The 16,938-nt window shown below is 40.2% G+C and overlaps 1 protein-coding gene across 1 annotated transcript; it reads right to left on the reverse strand.

The window, feature by feature from the left end:
- Positions 1-437: 437 nt before the first annotated feature.
- LOC113449639 (killer cell lectin-like receptor subfamily B member 1B allele B) lies at positions 438-15,153 on the reverse strand. Its single transcript, XM_087923146.1, has 6 exons — positions 14,829-15,153; positions 11,204-11,346; positions 9,840-9,989; positions 6,703-6,857; positions 5,250-5,362; positions 438-2,449 (listed from the first exon to the last, which is right to left on the reverse strand). The coding sequence occupies exons 1-6, from the start codon at positions 14,954-14,956 to the stop codon at positions 2,311-2,313; spliced, it is 828 nt and encodes a 275-aa protein (XP_087779272.1). The 5' UTR covers positions 14,957-15,153; the 3' UTR covers positions 438-2,310.
- Between the last annotated feature and the right edge of the window lie 1,785 nt (positions 15,154-16,938).

Here is a 16,938-nt window from a genome sequence, read left to right on the forward strand (position 1 = left end):
ACACACACACACACTGAGGTTACTACAGCTTGCATTCCCAGCTAGTTGCAAAAAGCCCAGTGATCATGTGATTGCCAGGCTAACCTTCTCTGAAGGGGCTTTCCCAAAGAGTCAAAAGGAAGCCGGCAGGGAAGGGGACAAGCTCCACCAAGTGTTTCCCCTCTGAACTGAGAGGAGGGAAATTCTTCTAAAGGGTGTAGGAGGGAGCCGAACAGGTTTGAAACATTGTGTGTCTGTGTCTGTGGGCTTCACAGGGGCTGCAGAAATGGAGCAGAAACCCTCCTTTTGATCTTCAATTAATGGAAAGGAAATTTTGTAGGGTCTGTAGGAGGGGGGCTTTGAGCCTAAGTCAGAGTAGATAGGAAAAGAGTAAAGAGCAAGAGCAAATAGGCAAAACACACACCCTTCAAACAATAAAGAATAAATGGCAGCCAATAAAAACTCCTTAACTTTTTTTTTTTAATATGCACTCAATATACACAAATCACAAAACTTATAAAATAACACATGCCAGAATGTAGACATGGCTAGATCCTGAATTCATCACAGATTCAGCTTTTAAAGGGATATATATAAGTTTAGAACTTAACAATTCAAAATGCAGTAGTTTCTCAATTTCACATGCACACACAAATCTAAAAATCTGCACAAATGGCGCCCTATCATTGACTAACAAAATATTCCTGCCTCTTTTCTACAATCTATCACAAATAGATCCCAGCCAATGAGGAAAGAGAAGGAAGGGCGGGCAAATGGGCTTTCTGCGCTGTGGTCTTGCAGTTTGTCTCGCAATTGGGTATTCTGTCTTTCCCCCCCTTTTTAACTTAGCTTCCCCACAGCAAGAGGAGCGTCTTTTTGTGCTCTCAAAGGCTGCCCATGTCCCCTCGCCTTTAGGCAGTCTCTTTTGGGCGATGGAAGCTCCCCAAGTGCAGTCACCAGAGCCACTTCTATCGGCCGGTTGAAGCGGCCTCATGGAGAGGGGAGTGTGTGTGTGCGCTCGCAACTGCACTTGGGGAGCTTCCATCGCCCGAAAGAGACTACCTAAAGGCGAGGGGACATAGGCAGCTACGCCACGCCCTGAAGCAGCTGGGGATACTGCCTTCAGGGAGCTTCTATCAGCTAGCGGGGTATTCTAGCCTAGGCTACCTGCAGGGCACTCCTAAAGGCAAGTTTTCTCCCCATCCCCCCGCCCTTCCCCCCCATTTCTCTTCACCTCATGTAGTTCTAACAAACGATGTGAGAAATGGCGGGGAAATGCATGGTTTAAATAGGCCTAAATTTTGGGGGTCGGAGCTTAATTTCTCCTCATGCCTAGAAATCATGCTGGGCCTTCCTATTGGGGGAGGCCGTATTGTTGGAGAAACACAGTACATATTCTGACGCCAGCCAGAATTGCTTTTGCCCAATGCTGGAAACACCCATCCATGCCTTCAGATGAACTGGTTATTCAGAAACTAATGACGTGCCAAGAAGGATAAATTAACCTCGATGTGAAAAGAGAGAGGAGACCCAACACTATAAAATTTGGGGAAAATGGTATGGCTAGATCGAACAAAGATAGTTAACAGGTTGATGAATTAAGGATAAGCAACCTATAAGTTAAATGTTTATAGTCACATAAATTGTATCTGTAAATAATGCACAAATAGTAGTATAAGAAAATTGTCACAATTTGCCAAATTTAAGAGATTTTTACTTTTTACTTGTTTTACTTATTTTTAGTTTTTAAAGTTCTAAAAGAGCAATAAAGTTTATTTTTAAAAAAATAGTTTCACTCTCTAAAGTTTCAAGGGAGCAGCACAAAGCATTCACCCCCCCCTCCATCCAAACACCAGGGAAGCCTTCACAACTGGATGCAAAACAGCTGCCCTGCAAGAAACTCCCAACACCAAGAGACCCCAAAGATGCCAAGCAGCCCCCTTCTGCCCCTTCCATGAAACACCAAATACCTGGGAAGCTCCAACCCAGCTGCTCTCCAGTACCCGTTGTCTCCACTCAAAAACTTTCTGCATTTCTGCTACAAAGGGCAAGAGGATAAATACTTTCTTAAGGTTTAAGCCCCACCCATTCCTTGCCATTTTAATTTAGTGCTATGACTCAATTTTTGCCGACCACAACTACCAGCTGCCCTAGTTATCACTGATATGCTGTGTCCCTCCCAGAAATGATTCCAATTGGTGTGCAAACAAAATGATGAGAGGGGTGAGTGCTAACTTCATACAGTATGTTTTCCCTGAGAATGTAATTCTGCTTTAATGAACTATTTCCTTACTACCTTACCCCTCTCCAGACCAAAACAGCCATTTTAGCTCAAGCCAAAGGAGTGTTTATATCCAAAGCTTCTGCCTGGCAAACCCACATGGAGAGAGTCGAGCAGGTTTCAGTAACAATCTTTGGCCCAATCAGCATCCCACAGCTGTCTCCTAAAAGGGGCCCCAGTTCTTGCGGCCTGAAGAATAAAAGAAAGAATGATGGTTTTTAGAAAGAGCTGTCCATCTTCCTTTATATTTGGCAGGACTTTTTCTATTCCCCATAATCAGCCTTCCAATATTGATATGTTGATCAGACACAATATGCAGTACATCTTTTATTTTAACTTTCATCCAGAAACACAGATAAAGAAGTGTTTGAAAGACTAGAAACTTTATATGAACTTTTTGTTGAAAGAAGACTAAATGGATTTATGAATTTAGGGGCTAAAAAGACTTGAAAGAGAAGGGGAATGGAATTACCAAAATAAAAAGAGGGAAGGAAAAGAGTAAAAAGGCAACTGCACAATAGAAAGAATAGTGGAAGTGAAAATACTGTCTTTTTTATTATTCCTTTAATTCGTTATACTTTTATTTTACAAGTAGTCTGTTGCAATATCATGACACATCAGTAGGAAGTCACGTACACAGAAAACCCAATACACATACAATACACATATAGGGCGACACTATGGAACAGCAATGTATAAAACGTGAATTGGCTATAGTATAAGGTGTAGCCATATATGGCAATATTCCCTATTCCTGTCTAACTTCCTCATGTGTAACATAACCCCCCCTGCTTGCTGCACAATAAAAGAGAGGTGCGTAGTACCATCTGGGCTTCCTCTCACTGAAAGAAACCTTTGTGTCACTGTCATCTTTGCCGCTAAGAGGAGCCCGCCCGGACAGTCTGCCCGGGTGCAGGTCATCAGCTGACTAATTCATCCCGGTAGTGGGACCCGCAACGCATCAACTGGTGACCCCGACGTGATCGTCTCAACGATACGTCCCCGACAAAGCGCGATTCTTGTCTAGGAATGCGCTTCCTTCACAGTAGTCCTTGAATTATGACTAGTTCACAGGTGCTATTCAGGTTCTGACCAGTTCTGGAGAACCGGTAGCAGAAATTTTGAGTAGTTAGAACAACTGGCAAATACCATCTCTGACTGGAGATTTTACAATATTTTTCCCCTGCCATGCCCACCAAGCCACACCCACAGAACCGGTAGTAAAAAAATTTGAATCCCACCACTGGACTAGTTGCTTAGCACCTGGGGGCTATGTATAACCAGGATTGGAAATTAAGACAGTAGGGCCTTGCTTGTTTGAACTTTGGACACAATGCATTTGGGACACATTTATGGCTTTTTGCAGTGTTGGAAGAAATATCCATCTGGTTCCGTTCCAAATGGGAAGAAAGACACTGGAAACATGGAGGCTGATTGGAAAGATGATTTAATGGAGCAGAACCATCCAGAACATGATCCTGGTGCAGCTAACCACATGGATTTGAGAGAGGAGGGGGTATTTATATCCTCTCTTGGGCTTTGCTCTTGAACTTCCTGTTCCTGTGCAAGAACATTTATTCTATTGGCTAATGCCAGACTCCCATGGGGCTATGCAGGGGTCATAGCTGAGGTTGTCTGAGCTCCCAGGGTTTGGTTGAAGCTTACTGGATGATGCAATATCCCCAGGTGATTTGGCAATGCAGTGAGCCCTGCTGCTAGATGGGTTAATCATAAACTGAAGGTCTTCTGTTTTGTAGATAGGCTGGCCCAATCCTTTTTAACGGGTACCAAATATCTGCTGGGGGCAGGGAGCTGAAGCTCTGAGTTTCTATCTTTGGAAACATGTTTCTCCTGTAGGAAGTTAGCAACCACCCCTCTCCTAGAAGAATGAAATATCCTAGGAAATATTAAAAAGGCAGAATATTTCCCCTAAAAAGAGTAGGAACTCTGAAGCAGAAACTCACCTCAGAAGTAGAAGCTCACCCCCACCTTTGTTAATGGGTGGGCCATTAAGGCCTCGGCCAGAATACTTTACATAACAAAGATCTCCAGGTAAAGCTATAGCAATTGCCAAAAGCCCTTTTCAGTGCATCATCATCCAGCAAGGCTCAACCAAGCCTGGAACTCAGGACAGCCTACAGAGTGGCCCCTGCATGGCCCCATGGGAGTCTGACAACCAATCAGAATACAAGCTCCAATTCAAATCCCAACAAAGGTTATAAAACCCAGGCACTCTCAGCACCTCAGCCCTTCTTTCTTGATCTCTTCTTTCACCTTGAAGCATGTGATCATCCTTTTCACTCTGGAACTTCAAGCCATGTGTTCCTCCTGTCCACCATTAAACCTTCCAAACAGCCTCCATGTTTCCAGTGTCTTTTTCCCCACTTGGAACTGAACCTAGAAGGATATTTCTTCCAACAACGGGTGGGTGCTAACTTCCTACAGAAGAACAACCTGTAATCTGGATAATGAAAATTCTGCATTAAAACAACCAAGCTAAAGCAACATCAAAGACTCCTCAGGTCATGCTTATGGCTCTTTTAGCTGCACAGATTCTAAGCTAAGCCCTGGTTTGACCTTTCTTTCCAACCTAGCTGGCAGTTTCTCAACACTTGCACTTGTCTCTGCTTAGCTTGACCTGAGGGGTCCTTGATGTTGCCTTAGCTTGGTTGTTTTTATGCAGAGTTTTCATTACTCAAATTGTTATTTAACTCATCAGTGCTTGTAAACAGTGGTGTTTGGTTTCAGTTTACCCTGTCACTTGACCTTCCTCAAGTTCCACGATGCTGGGGAGATTCTGTAACTTAAGTAGAAAACAATAAAGTCACTTCCTTTAGCTATTTACAAGTGTCATTTGCATGTATTGTTATCCCGGTTGAATTGATTATTTCTGATTTTATTCACTTTTATTCAGAAATAGGCTGCATGTTATTTAATGAATGGAATTGTCCATTGCAGGATTTCAATAAGTCTAGAAAGAAATACTCACAAATTTTCATTCAATGGGGAATCATCGACCCACATCCACCGTCTTGCCGGAAATATTCCTATCAACCCAATCCATAGTGACTGTGTTTCACCAGAAATACTCTGGATAAAAGTCTGTTAAAAAAGCACTTGATTAGAGTTTGCTGAATGCTTTGATTTTGCTGTCTGTCATTTAGCAGACGTTGAATTCAGTAAAATTATATTTCAAGCCACTACATCTGAAGCAATCTATAAATGTACATTGTTTGTATGAGTATATCAATAACATATATATGGATTTAATGACACCTTTTCCCTCCAAATTTTTCCTAGCGTATTCCCACAGCTTGCATATCTTTGTTGATAGTGTCTTGCCATCTCTGTTTTGGATGCCTGCAAGGACCCTTTCCCTCCAACCGCTGTTTAAAATTCAAGGTTGGGTGTGTACTGAAGTAATTTATTTAGGATGGTTACAGTGAAGGCATTTAACAACATATAGTACATATTTGTCAATCAGGACTGCCAGAATTACTAAGCTAGGCGGTCACGTGACATTATGCTTTATGACTGAATCGCTTAGAGATAGAAATTCAGAATAGCAGAATAACAGAGCTAGAAGGGACCTTGGAGGTCTTCTAGTCTAACCCCCTGCTCAAGCAGGAGACACTATCATTCCAGACAAGTGACTGTCCAGTCTCTTCTTAAAAACCTCCAGTGATGAAGTACCCACAACTTCTGGGAGACAAGCCATGCCACTGATTAATTGTTCTCACTGACAGGGAATTTCTTCTTAGTTCTTGGTTTTATCCCTGTCCTATTGCTGTTGCAACACTAGGACTTGTAATAGTTTCTTAGAAGTAGTTCAGGGAAATGTAGTGGAATATGATAGTCTGCTAGGTGTAGTGATTTACGTCGTGAACAAGAAACAAGTGGACTTTGAATTCTATCTATCCTTTAGGTGTGAAAGCTGGCTGGGTGACTTTAGGCCAGTCCCCCTGCCTCTCTTTCCAACCTACTGCACAGGTTGTCACCGTGGAGAAAATAGGCAGAAGCATTAAATACACCATTTATACAAGTAACAACAGTGGGATATGCATCTCCCGGTAATAATAAAGCATTTGCTGAAAAATGAAACCATCTTTGTTAGTACCACCCTTGTGTTGAAGGTGCTCTTCAATTGTTCTTTATCAGACTGGAAGGAGCTACTGAATTGGATGCGCATGGTTCACTGCTGGTTGTCTACTCCTCAACATCTTTAAGAGGAATACGTAGCTCAGAACACGTATAAAAAAGGTGGAGTTTCTAACACACAAGTCACAGTTGCTATCTTGGTTTATTTTTTAACATACTTTCTCCTCTCCCTCCCTCCCATGGGCATCTGCGGTGGGATAGCATCTGCTTAATCAACATACAGAATAGCTATTCCATCCATCTTCATTACTCCCTTAACCTCCCCAACCCAAATCTTGACCTACCATTTCTTCCTGTTCCTTTAGCACCAACATTTGAGCACCTCTGGCTCTGCAGTCTTCCTGGCTTTTGTCCCAGGTCCCTGGTTCTTTGGAAATCCAGTAACATTTGCCATCATGATAAGACCAGTTTCCAGGACATAGGTGGCATCTGGAACGCTCTGAAGGTCAAACAAAAAAGATTCATTTTTTTACAAGAATCATGTATGAACTTTTTAAAAGGGATGTGGAAGTTTTAAAGCTGCACTACAGTCATTCATGCATTTGCCATCACAGCGAGACACTGATAGGCCTCAATTTATTACCATACTGGAGTCTCCCCATTACTGTCCCAAGTCGTGATGGTCATTAAGCAAAGCTTCCATATGATCATCTCGCCTAACTAAGGTGAGCAACTTTTTTACAATGAGAAGGAGGACAAAAATAAATTGAAGAAGAAAAAAAACAAAGCCACTTGCGTGTGGCGCACTCTCTCAAAACAATTCTCCTGTGTGGAGGGCATGCGTCTCATAATAATGTCTCGCTGCACTATACCGAGCCTTGATGAATTGTCATGTCAAATAAAAATACGTCACATCACACACAGCGGATCGGATCGGCATCGATCAAATACGGAGATTTACAGATTAGTCTTCAAATATCAAAAAGGAGGACATGTAGGAGGACACTTTTTGAGACAGGACAGAACTTACAAAAGGAAGGCTGTCCTCCCTAAAGGAGGATAGTTGGTCACGTGGGATAGATTTTTTCAATATTTGCAATATGGGTTTTGTAGTACTGCTGCACTGGCTAACACGGGTTTTCTTATATTTTAATTTTTCTTATTTCTCTTTCTCTTAAAATGTATTGTTAATAATTGGCTATCATGGAGGAGATAGGCGGGGAGCCACTGCACTATCCCTGCAATTGGTTGTAAGGTTGAATCAGCCTGAATTTTATTCACGTGACCACAGAAGTGGTGCAGGAGTTACTGTACAACTTTGAATTGTTATATGTAGCTTTGCGGATTCTGTCATAACTTTGAACTGTTGCTAAGCGACGGATAGTAAGTAGAGGACTACCTGTATTTGCAGCAGTTATATACTGAAACTATTCTAGAGGTATACTTTCAAGTATTGAATCTGGAAAAAAAAAATCTAAAATCAGGGACAACTGGGGAAGGGTGCAAAAATATCAAAAGGCAGCTGTATCAAACCACGTGTAAAAAGCGGGGGCATCAATTATATGGTCATGGCTACCATCTCAATTTTTTGGATCCCTCTTGCAGATGCTAAAACCAAATTAAATATAATGAGACCTTTTGGGTGGCTGTCTCTGAAAGCCTCCACCAGGGTGGCTTAATGCAGGTTGATTTTTCTTTTGGTTGAGAATTCAGAGGGGAAATGAAACTTGATTTATTGTCAGTAACATTATGAATATTTATTATTATTGCTAATTCATATAGAAGTCATGGTATGTGACAATACCAAAAGTTAATGAACCCAGATCAGCCAAACTGTCATTTGTATTCTGTGTCTACTGCCACTTTAATGATTTTTTTATAACAGTCTGTACTGTATTATCACAGTATTGTATTTCTTTCTGCAGCCTCCTACTAGCGGTGCCATTAATACTTCAGCATTCATATTATGCATAGTTATTGATCTACAACGTGCATGTTTGGTGGGGGCATTTTTAGGTATTAATATTACTGTAACATAGGATGTATAAAAAGATGGAGGGAATATAGAACGGGAATATACTGTAGAAAGATGCATTGATTATAAACCTCTAAAAATATAGACATCAATATATTTATAAAAGTTCTGTACCTTTCATCTGGAAATCCATCATGTCCAGGGTCTTCCCCTAGTTTTACACAGAGATTGTATTGTCTTTATAGTAGTAATAGGGCTTTAAAAAGATTCCTTAAATATCCTCCTAGAGGATTAACTCAATGATAAAGAGTATTTATTTATTTTAAAAGCAAATATCCCTCTTGATGCATTCCACAAAATAAGCACTGCTTATTAGGAAAGCTGATATCATATAAGTTATAATATTTAAGTTTTAGAGCAACTGGAATGTGGTCCAAGGTTATAATGAAACAGAAGTTCATAAGTGAATTTAGCAAAAAAGAAAAATGATAGTCTAATTTGAAACAATGTTCAAGTACATGAGAAAAAAAGGATATTGCCTCCATTTTGGGTTTTAAAAATGCCAATTGGTTAACTTACATTCTAATATGTTCTGTATATGTTTGTAATACTTATCCATTGTGAGAAAAGACAAAGGGTTTTATTTATTTATTTTAAATATCTAGCTGAGAATGTTGGATTAAGTTAACATCACTAGCACAGATTACATATTGATAGTTTGCAGAATATAGTTATGGAAAACATCTACAAAGTATTTCAGAAGTGTTCTTAAGGAGGCCATAAAAGGACCATAATCTGAGCAATAGAGACTTCACTTGTCTTTAATATATATATATTCTTAAGTTTTCGTGGGTACTTACATGTATGGCATTCGGCTTTGCTCGGGTATTTTCCCACGTCATAGTAGCTGTGCTTTTAAAGTTGTAGCAACATTTCAGCAGAATCTCATCTGCCATCATCAGGCTTCTGTAGCCTGATGATGGCAGATGAGATTCTGCTGAAATGTCGCTACAACTTTAAAAGCACAGCTACTATGACGTGGGAAAATACCCGAGCAAAGCCGAATGACATACACACACACACACACACACACACACACACACACACACACACACACACACATATATATCCATATCCATACATATACATACATGCATACATGCATACATATATATATATTAAAGACAAGTGAAGTTATAACTTTAAAAGCACAAGTATAAAGATGTGGGAAAATACCCGAACAAAGCTAAATACCATATATATAAATACCTGCAAAAACATAACACACACACATATATATTTACTATAATATATATCCGTCAATATATATATATATATCCCTCAATATCCCAAAGCTGGTATTCCCACCATTTGTGGAAACACAAGTGATAGTTACATCTCAGATCTTCCTAACATCCGCATAACATGGAATTTTCTCAAAATTCAGGAGATTGGATATAACATGTTCCCCATCCTTATCTCACAGGGAGAGAATAGTGGCATTACCTGTTGAGTTAACTGGGACTTGTTTACACAAAAATGTCTGCAAGCGAGAGACAACATTCTCTAATCTGTGCTTAATTTCTGTGCCATTGCTGGTCTCCTGAGAGTCAACAGATTTGTCAAAAGCCTCTTTGTATTGTCTTCTCTGAAAAGCTTGAAATTCAAACAGAAAATAAATAAATTGAGGAAAGAAAGATATTATTATCCTTTTTTCCTAACCCATTCTCCACTCTTTCTTATTAATAATCTGATTATGATTTAACTCAGAACATTTTGTTCCTCTGAAAGAGTAGGAGGAAACACTTAAAATACATAAACAATAAGATAAAGAAGAAGAAACACTATTACATCCAGGCCAGAGGTGGTATTCAGCAGGTTCTGACCAGTTCTGGAGAACCGGTAGTGGAAATTTTGAGTAGTTTGGAGAACCGGCAAATCCCACCTCTGACTGGAGAAGATTTTACAGTATCTTTCCCCTGCCATGCCCACCAAGCCACGCCCACTGAACCAATAGTAAAAAAATGAATCCCACCACTGATCCAGGCTTAGGTGGGGAAGAAGAAGCAAGCACAAGCATGATTTAGATTTAATAATACAATTTGAAAGCCCAGATGATTTCAAGTTCCTGTTAACACCCACAATCCCTTCCTTTCTCTGTGTGAATCAATTACATGGTTTCAGCCACCATCTTGGCTTTCATGACACACACACAATCCTACCTCACAGGATTGTTGTTGTGGGGAAAATAGGAGGAAGGAGTGTTAGGCATGTTCACTGCCTTGAGTTATGTTAGAAATAATAAAGGCAGGATACAAACTAACTAACCAACTAGCAAACTAACTATGGCTTCTAGCTGATATCTATGATTCCTGGCATGATTTCCTAAAAGTTTCTCTGAATGAGTGAAGACATTGTAAAGTATAATAGCCATAATATCTTATTAGTGAATAAAATTCCAAACAGGAGAACTTTACTGTGGTTCAGAAGAGTTATCTTCTATGCCATTAAATCCTGGTATTTTGTAAGTCCCATTGGATGAATGAGACCATGGGAAACCTAAAATTATTTTGATTGAGATTGGCTATAATAACAGAATCTTGTAAATCTGATTTGGCTCAACTTCCTCCACCACCACCTCCTTCTCCTCATAGTTCAGTGAAGTAATGAACTGTCTGACTTGCTTCCAAATGTTATCTTCCTGTTCTCACATTATCTGCATGTTGCTGACTTTAAAACTATTTCAGTCTTCTTTTTGGCCTAGACAATAGCTCCTGCATATCCTCATCAAAGTAATTTTCCTTACTTTATATAAATTTCAAAATATTCAGAGGTTCAGGGCAAAAGGTGTTGAATTTATAGCAACTCACCACAGATACGTAATGCTATCACAGCTCCTACTAATAGGCTGACCACAATACATCCAGCCCCAGTAATGATCCAACGATAACAACGGTATCTCAGCAGACGATCTACAAAACAACCCAAGGATAATGTTGAAAGAAACATCCATCTGGTTCAGTTCCAAGCCAGGAGGAAAAAACTGGAAACATGGGGGCTGATTGAAAAGATGGTTTAATGGTGAAGCAGAAGCACATATTTGTGTCTCTGGTGCAGCTGACCACAAGGAGTTGAGAAAGAGGGGTATTTATACTCTCTCTTGGGCTTTGCACTTGAGCTTCCTGTTCCTGTGCAAGAACATGTATTCTATTGGCTGTTGACAGACTCCCATGGGGCCATGTGGAGTCATGCTTGTCTAAAATAAGTTTGGTTGAAGCTTGCTGGGGGTGATGCAATGTCCTTAGGAGATTATGCCACTTGGTGAGCTCTGTTGCTAGATGGGTTAATCCTATTATGTCCTGGGGGGTCATGTCTTAATCCCATTACCCTGGAGCTGAAGGTCTTTTCTGCTGTAGATAGGCTGGCCCAGTGTGCTGTCCAGACAGTTTATAGTTAATTGAGATATTGGGATAATTAGTTAGGAATTGGGAGCTGTCCCCTTAAGGGAATGCATCATGGTAAATGTAGTTAAGGCATCCTGGGAAATGTAGTCCATGTCATGTGGTCACATCTGTAATCCTGATTGGTCACTGAATTGACCCTTGGTGGGTTGGGGGAGGTTCCTTCACTCTTGCCTGGACCCCAGCAGCATGCTGGTGCCTCACCCCCTTGATCCTTCATTATGGGGATGAAAAGAGCACTATCCTTTTACACTATGAATTCAGCTATGCAAATATTTAGACATTGAGATGAATCTCAACGTAACCGTGAGTTATATAGGAGCATACCTGATGAACCAATAAAGAAACTTTGTATGGAAGCCTTTGTAGAGTTTAATCTGTCTGCCTTTATATTCAGCTAGTAATTAAAAGACAGAACGCCCAGTCTTTCTTAATGGGCATCACATAACTGCTGGGGGCAGGGAGCTGCTTTCTATCTTTAAAACATGTTTCTACTTTTATCATCCAGGAAAATATAATATTTGTGTGTGTGTGTGTGTGTGTGTGTGTGTGTAGTGCATTTTACATGCATACATACATAAATACACCCACACACATATAAATTGTATATGCTGATAGATAGATAGATAGATAGATAGATAGATAGATAGATAGATAGATAGATAGATAGATAGATAGATACTGTAGATCAGTGGTCCCCAACCTTTTTTGTGCCGTGGCCCGGTACCGGCATCACAAAATCATCCACGGCCCGGTACCGGCATCAGCACGCATGGCAAGGCGAGCCGAGCGACCGGCCAGCCAGCCGTCCCCCGCTTCTCCCCGCCACCTTCAACTCCTCCTTTGTACCTGTGTCGATGGGCTTCGCGACGGCTTCGGGATGGTCGCTCGGCTCGCCTTGCCATGCGTGCTGAAAGAATCCTTGCGCCTTAGTTTTGTTCGAAGCCGCCCCCCCCGATGAAACTAAGGCGCGAGGATTCCTTCAGGACCCAAATGCCGCTTTTACCCGGAAAAGCTCACCGGAAGCAATTTTTCACCAAAACAAGATGGCGGCGCCCAGCAAACCGGCGGCCCGGTAGAAACTGTTCCATGGACCAGTCCCGGTCCCCGGACCAATGGTTGGGAACCCCTGCTGTAGATGATAATAGATAGATAGAGATATAGAGATGTATAGATATAGATGATGGGTGATAGATACAATTTGACCTTTTCTCAGAGTCAAGGACAAAATCTTTCTTTCATTGCTCATTGTATTTCACATTGTCAGTTTGCAACTATTTGTCTAATTTATGACCCACCTTTGATCCAAGAAGTTGAGAAATGGCTACCTGGAATTTCTTTGTGATTTTACAACGCTGTAAGACCTTCTCCATTCCCTGCATTACTCTCAAATCAGAGAGTGAGAAATGAAAATTCAGTAGAGACATATTTGTGAGTCTGCCAATAGGCCAGAATTTCCCAGTTCTGCCTTTATGATCCCTTTAATCTTTCTCTGTTGTGCTTTTATAGCATCACCAAAATAGTCAAGATGTTTCTCAATTCCAGAAACTTTAAGGTGTGTAGACTTCAACTCCTGGAATTCCCCACGCTGGCTTAAAGTTGCTTAAGTTGATAAACACTCTTCTAGCAGCTTCACATTTATTTCCTGCCATCAAAACCTTATCCAGAACAATAATTTTTTTGTTGATTTCTTGGTACTAGCTGTTTATATGGTTTGGCAGTCTTGGGTGGGATTGGATGGGCTGCTTGAGAAGAGCAAAGCCAGAGGCATTGCAGGCTGGTAGAGTTAAAAAAAAAAAAATCCAGGGTGGTGTCTGCAACTATTTCAACACACACAAAAGTGACAAGACCTTGATCACTTATCTGTGGTCGTTATCTTGCTTATTGACAACCTCTCTGTGGACATTCCTGAACCAAAATAATTCAGGGCAGTAATTAGTATACTAAAATGCAAAATGAAAATGTTCCTTTATGGATTCCAAATTTAATGTTTGGAAATTTACCCTGACTTGGACCTAGATATCTTATCTAGTGATAAAATATTTTCTGTCTCCTCAACCATATCCAATGACATTTTGATTTGTGAAATTGGGACCTAACTGCTTCACTGGCTTTCAGATTAAAAGCTGAGATAGGCAAACATCAGATTTGTAACTCCTCCAATCATCTAAATATATCTAAATATATTGTATATATTTATATATATCCGATTTAAATATAGTATATAAAATCATACATTGCAACGTCCTACCTGCAAATGAATACTTCAGCTTTAATCATAACAATACAAGAGCACACAATAGATACAAACTCAGGGTAAACCGCACCAAACTTGACTGCAGAAAATACGACTTCAGCAACAGAGTGGTCATTGTTTGGAATACTCTACCTGACTCTGGTTTCTTCCCCAAACCCCAAAAACTTTAACCTTAGACTGTCTACTATTGACCTCACCCCCTTCCTAAGAGGCCTGTAGGGGGCGTGCATAAGCGCACCAATCGTGCCTAACGTCCCTGTCCTATTGTTTTGTTTTTTTCTTATAAGTATCTATCTCATGTATTCAAAACTACTGTATATTTATTCTTATACCTGTATCTTGTAAGCGATTGACAAATCAAATAAATACTAAAATATAACCATGGTTGCTATCAAATTAAAGCTACTCATATCAGAGGAAGACTGCCAGTCTGTTTCCTTTGTGAAGCATCAGATACTCTATAAAGTATCAGAACAAAGGATGGACGAATGTGCTGAACTAGAAAAGCATTTTTATATATGTGTTTTGGATGTCTTCTCAAAAATCCTTCCAGGAGGGCAAATATTGACTGGTCTAAAATCAGCCATTCAGCCTCATAGCTGGGAGGATTGGAATCCAGCATCTCTCAGTCCATTTAACCTAACATTCTTTGCAACGCTTTCCTCATTGAAGCAGTCAAAAATATTTAGCACATGTGGCAATCAAACTAACAGACAAACAAACAAACAAACAGCGGAAGGAAGAATGTAGAGAGAAAACGTGCTATGATCTACAGACCCAGCCTTCCACATGTGTTTACAGATCTCATAAAATGTTATTTTACCTGGTTCCCGAGACACAGAGATCGGACTTTGCTGTTTTCTGGCTTGTATGTTAAGCGCCAAGTAGCCTTCCTCATCCTCCATTTGACAAGACGTTCTTCAGAGTGCCCTTTGAAGAATATGTGTGTGTGTGTGTGTGTGTGTGTGTGTGTGTGTGTGTGTGTGTTCTTTTCTGAGCCTGCAGTTCTGTGGAAGAAGCAGCAGAACTGGCCACTTGTGATAGAGAAGCAACAGAGGGAATGAGGTCTCTAGCTTGACCATCTCTCAGCACCTCTGCTCTGCTCTTGATGGCTCAATGGTGCCAATGAATTTGTTTCCAAAAAAGGCTGTAGAGAAAGGTCACAGGCCAGCACTGGTTCACTTAGAGCCTTTCACTTCATTTTTCCCCTGTGAGAAAACAGCCACTATGTACTGTATCAACTGACTACAAAAATGTGCAGGCCTTCCCATTAATGCCCAGGCCTATCTGTCTGAAGAATGCAAGGTGAAAGGTGGAACTGTTAAATGCTTTCTGTACTTCAACCAAGATTAAATTATCTCAGGGTGTAAATACCCATAAAGGGAGGAAATCCAGATCTCTGACTGAAGGCTCAGATCCTTACCATGCTGGGTCTAAAGAAAAAGAAGTATTCGTCAAGCCAATAGATGCTTCTAGCGATGCAGCCGCAACATTTATTTAATATGCTTATATTTTATGTATTTTTAAATGTATTTACGACTCATTTCACTCTGAAAAAGGAGCTCCGGATTTCAGATTTTATTACCTTTTTTCATTGTTCTTTTTCCTGTCCAGCTTGTGATGAGTTATAATTACAAGATCCTTAGAGTTTTGCCAAGCCAAATACAGATAGTCCTAGACTTATAATAGTTCATGATTATTCAAAGTTGTAGCAGCACTGAAAAGTGACCTATGTTTGTTTTTCACACTTATGACCTTAGCACCAGCTCCATGGCCACATGATCAAAATTCAGATGCTAGGCAATTGGCTCATACTTATGACAATTGCAGTGTCCTGGGGTCATGTGTCCACTTTTTGTGACCTTCTGGCAAGCAAAGTCAATGAAGAAGCCAGATTCACTTAACAACCGTGTTACTAATTTAATAACTGCAGTGATTCACTTAACCACTGTGGTAAGAAAGGTCATAAAATGGGGGAAAAACTCATTTAACAAATCCCTCACTTAGCAACAGAAACTCTGGGCTCAATTATGGTTGTAAATCTAGGATTACCTGTTACCCTATCCAATGATTCGGATGTTGTTTTTTCCTAAATTAGGGACGCTCTGCATCTGTCGTTAAATTTTATTCTATTATTTTCAGCCGATTTCTCCGAACTATCAAGCTCATTTGGAAGGTTGTTTTTACCTTCTCAAATCTATAGAGCCCCCTAACATCCCGGACATAAACTGTCTCAACTCCTTCCCTCAAAACAACGCAATAGAGCACTGCACACCAGAACAACTAGATACAAGGACAGATTTTTCCCAAACGCCATCACTCTGCTAAACAAATAATTCCCTCAACACTGTCCAACTATTACAAAGTCTACACTCCTATTACTGTTAATCTTCTCATCACTCCTTATCACCCATCCTCTCCCACTTATGATTGTAGGACTTTGTCGCTTGTATCCTTACGATTTATATTGACTGTTTCCTAGTATGATTTGATTGCTGATTGTACTCTATGACTATCATTAAGTGTTGTACGTTATGATTCTTGATTCTTAACGAATGTGTATTTTCTTTTATGTATACTGAGAGTATTTACACCAAGACAAATTCCTTGTGTGTCCAATCACACTTGGCCAATAAAGTTATTCTATTCTATTCTATTCTATTCTATTCTATTCTATTCTATTCTATTCTATTCTATTCTATTCTATTCTATTCTATTCCTTGGTAAGACCACACCTAGAGTACTGCATCCAGTTTTGGTCACCACATTATAAAAAAGATATTGAGACTCTAGAAAAAGTACAGGATGATTAGGGGACTGGAGACTAAGGCATATGAAGAATGGTTACAGGAACTGGGCATGGCTAGTCTAGTGAAGAGAAGGACCA

This window comes from Pseudonaja textilis, chromosome 2 (genome assembly GCF_049901715.1).
Source record: "Pseudonaja textilis isolate UNSWEBS1 chromosome 2, rPseTex1.2, whole genome shotgun sequence".
Lineage (NCBI taxonomy): Eukaryota > Metazoa > Chordata > Lepidosauria > Squamata > Elapidae > Pseudonaja > Pseudonaja textilis.

Coding starts and splice junctions, on each gene's coding strand:
- LOC113449639 (XM_087923146.1), bottom strand. CDS start 14,956: ATGGAGGATGAGGAAGGCTACTTGGCGCTTAACATACAAGCCAGAAAA. Junction 11,347..14,828: donor AAACACATGTGGAAGGCTGG/GTCTGTAGATCA, acceptor GAACTGAACCAG/ATGGATGTTTCTTTCAACAT. Junction 9,990..11,203: donor GATAGCATTACGTATCTGTG/GTGAGTTGCTAT, acceptor TTGAATTTCAAG/CTTTTCAGAGAAGACAATAC.